We start from the raw sequence: 4,893 nt of genomic DNA on the forward strand, positions 1-4,893 counted from the left end.
GGGGCACACGCACTCGCACCCCAGCCCGGGCAACCCGGGCTACATGATCCCGTGCAACTGCAGCGCGTGGCCCAGCCCCGGGCTGCAGCCGCCGCTCGCCTACATCCTGCTGCCGGGCATGGGCAAGCCTCAGCTGGACCCCTACCCCGCGGCCTACGCCGCCGCCCTATGACCCCGCGGGGCCGCCTCGCAAGGACCGCTGTGAATACGTGTACATTTGTATAGGTACGAGCTCTCCGGCCTCCCCGCGCGCCCTCCCGCGCCGGGGGCCCGCGTCTGTATGTACATAGGATGTATAGGTGCCAGGCCGAGGCAGAGACGCAAGTGGGTGCGCGAGTGGCCGAGCGCGCGAGTGCGCGGGCGAGTGTGCGTGTGAATTTACAGGATCTTTCCAGACCCGCACGAAAGGCAGCCAACTTTAAAGAGGGCGGTTGTATCCGGCAGCAGTCGGTGTGCGCTTTCACTTCGAAACCTGTTGCGTTTTTGCCCCCAGAGATCGAAGACTAACTTTTTGACGTGTTGGGCTTTCGAGTTTTGTTTGTTGGAAGTTTGATGGTCGGTTTTGTTTTCATTTTCTCCTTATCTTCCCCCCCGCCGCCCCCGGCTGCGTTGCATGCACTGTTCAAATGTTTAGGTCTGAATTTGCTGGCACGAGGAAAAGTTGATCTGTGTCATTCGTTACTCGGAGCGGGATGGCTCTGAGCAACCTTGGCTGCCCATTTGTACTACGTGAACTTTTTAGATCTCTGTTCTCTCAAGCAGAACTCCCCAGACCGGATCCATTCTGGACCAGTGACCGGCTCCAATCTGGCCCACGTATGTGAGAGGATCACGGTTTCTTTTGTTTATCACGCCATATGCAAATCAGAGCAAAAGCTCTTTCTGGAGAGTAAGAAACGCAAACAAATATGAGAGGCAAAGTTGACAATTGGATCCCCTCCCCTTTTTTTTTTAACTAGTATTCTTTCTGAGTCACCGCTCTTGGATTTCTGACAGTTTACAAAAAGGGGAAAGGCACGGTTCCTATGTTCTCCTTATGGCGAGCTCACCGTAAGACTGTAAATGTGTGTATGTCAGTGAAAACCTTGGAGTCTTTGAAAACGTGTTACTTGCCTTGCCCTAAATTTGAGTCGGTTTTAGACTCAAAAGCATTTTGAGCAAATGTCAAAGTTAACTTATAAAAATTGCGGAACTATTTCAGAATCGCAATTTTACCTAACATGAAATCAGACTTTTTTGTCTGAGTGGTAATTATATATTTATTATTTAGCAAACCCGAAAGAAAGAAGAAGAAGAAAAAAAACAGAATTGTTTTGACAGATATCTCTCATTTTCAGCTAGCATTTCCCCCACAACCTTGGTCTTTTTAAATGTGTTTCGGAGTTCCCTCCCGATTAGCTTATTTTTTCTATCACCTGCAATTCATTTGCAAATCGTGATAAAACACATTTTAGAAAAAGAACTTTCCTCAATTATAGGTTTTTTGGGTTTCTTTTTAAATGTATATAGTTTGACTAATGTTTGTGAATGAAGCTGGCTAACATGTATTTAGTTTCATTTTGGCTTTCTGTAATATAAAGTTTAAAAAAAGTTTAAGTATTGGTTTTAACTTTTATGTGTAAATGGTTTTTTGTGTGATCTTCTAATTTAATATTAGATGTCTAAACTATATCTGTAAATTAGAATCCGACTATCACTCTGTTCATTTTTTTGAACAAAGAGTTTAAATAAAGCCTCAACCAGGGAAAAGAGAAAACCCTCTATTTCTTGTTGAGTTCCTAACAAGATTTTTATCTGAATTGCCCTTACGTGCCTGGTCCAGGTGAAGTGTAAGATATCCTCCAAAGGCAGCCTTTGTTTCACTTTTGAATAGATTTACTAGGAAATCTAAATCAAGCCATTGTTATTCAGAGCCAAAAACCTCATTTATCACATTTTTAATCGTGAATAGGAAAGAAGATAAAAAAAAAAAAAAAACCCAAGTAGTTGTATTATCTTTAAAAAAAAAAGGCATTCATGAACCAGTAGAACAGAGCCTTTGAAAACATCCAGATCGGTCAAAGCATTTCACCAGTTTCCAGTAACATTTTAAGAGGGGAAAGTTGCCCGACCACTTTATCTTGTTTGTATGAGAGCCCCACCACTTAAAGCAATGTAATTTGTTCACGTATCTTTGGGGTATTCCTTATTTACACCTCACGGTTTTATTTGGAAGTGTAATCACTGCTAACGACAGTGTACAACTTTTGGCCTCTTTACGGCTCTATTCTCTCATGCTAATGGCATTAAAATTGAAGTATAATAAATAGTAATGAATGGGCTTGCATTTCCAGGGCTAGGCAGTTTCAACTGGAGAGGGATTTAAAGTCATAAAGGATTTTAATTTTGGAAAATAAATTATAAGGCACCTCGAAGGCTATCATAGAAAAAATTAGCTGTAGGGAGATCTTTTTTTCCCCCCATCTAGATGGAAATTCTCTTGGCTCAAATAGTCGTAAACTAGTGTCCTCATTGACTGGGGACATCTCTTGAGCTGCACGTCTTTATAAGGACCAAAGTCTTTAATGTCATTGTTTTCCCACAACGGAATAATATTTTAAAAACCATGAAAAGTTTTGGGAATGTGAGAAATAGGTTCTGCTGGTTTGACCCTGATTCAGTAATTAAAACGATCCCTCTGCTGTTATTCCCCGAGCTCTGTGCAATATTATAAGTTAATTCATATGGTTCTGAGCGATTATGCAAAACTAATTTGGACCGTCCAGGGGTAATTATCCCTGACACGGTTAATTAAATCCTTTCAAGTCTTCGTCTTTCCCTTTTGTAGCAGCCCATCACTTCTCAACGCGGAACTTCCTGCGGCTCGCTGGAAATCACCCCAGCCCTAAATCTCAGTTACCTCCCTGAGCCTTCCAGCCCCCTCCCGCCCCCTCCTCTTTCTCGCAAGATAGGCGTTTTCTGGGAGAAACGCTCCGGAGTGTTGCTGAATGAGAAGAGCTCTAGAAAGATGGGTGAGGGGGTAGATAGGATGCTGGGGATGAGAACACACGGGTCACATTGCCAACAGATTGTGTGTGTTTGAATTGAGTACGTCCACAGGCCCCAAAGACTCGATTATCACCAACTCTGAAGCCATTGGTCTGGTAACAAGTTGACGGGTTTTGCGCCTCGAGGAAGCCTCCCGCCAAGTTAGACTGCAGAAGGGGGGCGGGGGGGGGAGCTCTGTGGCAAAAGGGCGTGGGGAAAGGTCTGGATTGATGGGGGTGGGCTGGAAGAGTTCCTTTCTTCCTTCCTTCCCTTCACTTCCCTTCCCTTCCCTTCCTTCCCTGCTTCCTTCCCTTCCTTCCTTCCTGCCTTTTTTCGTTTCTTTTTAAGGTTTAAACAAGCCACACTTGTTTGGTAGTCACGGTTGCCTAAATGCTTTCAAACAAGCCCGGTGGAGGGACCAGGCGTGTTGCCTTTAGGCTTTGCGCAAACAGGTGGAATTGTTCTGCTTAAGGCAGAAAGACGACGCTGCGGTCCGAGGGGCTGCCTGCGGGGCGTAGTGGAGCTGGCGGGTCTGGTTACTCCGTGTGACGGTACCCCTCCCCCCACCCCCAGACTCGAACAAAACTGCGCCATCCCCCTCTCGCCCGCAGGCTGGGGGCTGCGTTTGCGAGGGACGCCGAAGATGGAGACAGGAGTCACCTGGCTTCCCCGAGCGGAGAGATGGGGACCCGCGCGCCAGCCAATCAGAGCGCGGCTCGGCGCTGGCGCCCGGGGCCGCCGCGTCCTCCCGGCCGGCGAAGTTTCCCGCAATTCGCTCGCCCGGAGTGTCGGTGGCTTTCCTGCGCCCAGAGCCCAGCGGAGGCACAGATAGCACCGTGCAAACTTTATTAATCTCTCCCCCGGTTCTTTTTCCCTCAGCCTAGTGCGTCTCAAAGGTCAGCTCTCTTCTTTAAAAAGACCGATATTATTAATTCACGGAGAATTCCCTCCCCCCCCCTTTTCTTTTTCTCTCTTGCAGGGGGAAAAAAAGGGGGGGAAATAGTGAAAAGAGCTTTTTTTTTTGTCCTTCAGTGGGAGCGTTTAGACAGTCGAGGAGGTTTTGTCCGGGAACAAAACGCAGGGTTGGGAGGTTTTGTGAGAGTGTTGTTTGTTGAAGTGGCGCTGAGAAAAAGCGGCGGCTTTCTCCTCATTGTGAAGAAACCAATCAGTGGTATTTGGAAAACTGTTAGCATTGTGCACTTCTTCTGTGTCCATTGTGAGGCGTTTCTTTTCACAAGGTTTTTTTTTCAGCCGATCCAGCTGGCCGGAATGAATAGCGGTGCAATGTGTACACGCTTTGTCCCTGCGGCCTTCAAGTAGCCCTCATTGAATAGACTAAGTTGACACTGCATGACGGTGAGACAACATAATAAAAAATACATGAGCCCCTGAATAGGAGCAGGCGCATAAATAAATAAAATGGGTGACCAAAACTGGATAAACTGAATGACAAAACGGTGAAAGGGGAACAAAAAGATATTTAACACGCTAGATTAGCATTAGAATGCAATCTACAAGGCAGAACAATTGATGAATAGCTTTACCGGCCAAGAAAGAAATGGACTAAATGCCCTTCGAATAGATATGCTTTTTGCAAGGGCTTTGAATAGATATGCTTTTTGCAAGGGCTGAATGGGAAAAGGTAAAGATGAAGCTATGCAAATGAGCGGGGGAACTTTTTATATATATTCTTTAAACACACACACACTGCGCTGAAGAATGCTGCCTCGGGATGTTTATAGAAGCAATAATTGCCATTATTAGCATTGTCTGCAGCAGATAGAAATTGAACAGGTCGGGATAATATAGGGTAGCAGTAATTATTCTTCTAATTAATGGTCCTTCGCTACTTGAAAAAAAGAAAAA

At 45.7% G+C, this 4,893-nt stretch overlaps 1 protein-coding gene across 1 annotated transcript in view; it reads left to right on the forward strand.

The window, feature by feature from the left end:
- Positions 1 to 172, forward strand: part of SOX21 (SRY-box transcription factor 21) — an 847-nt gene extending 675 nt beyond the window's left edge. The window contains exon 2 of the mRNA XM_004371433.1: positions 5 to 172. Within this exon, the coding sequence (XP_004371490.1) occupies positions 5 to 172 (168 nt within the window). The remainder of the gene's footprint in view (positions 1 to 4) is intronic.
- Positions 173 to 4,893: the final 4,721 nt, after the last annotated feature.

The sequence above is a fragment of the Trichechus manatus genome, unplaced genomic scaffold, assembly GCF_000243295.1.
Source record: "Trichechus manatus latirostris isolate Lorelei unplaced genomic scaffold, TriManLat1.0 scaffold00013, whole genome shotgun sequence".
In the NCBI taxonomy this organism is placed as follows: domain Eukaryota; kingdom Metazoa; phylum Chordata; class Mammalia; order Sirenia; family Trichechidae; genus Trichechus; species Trichechus manatus.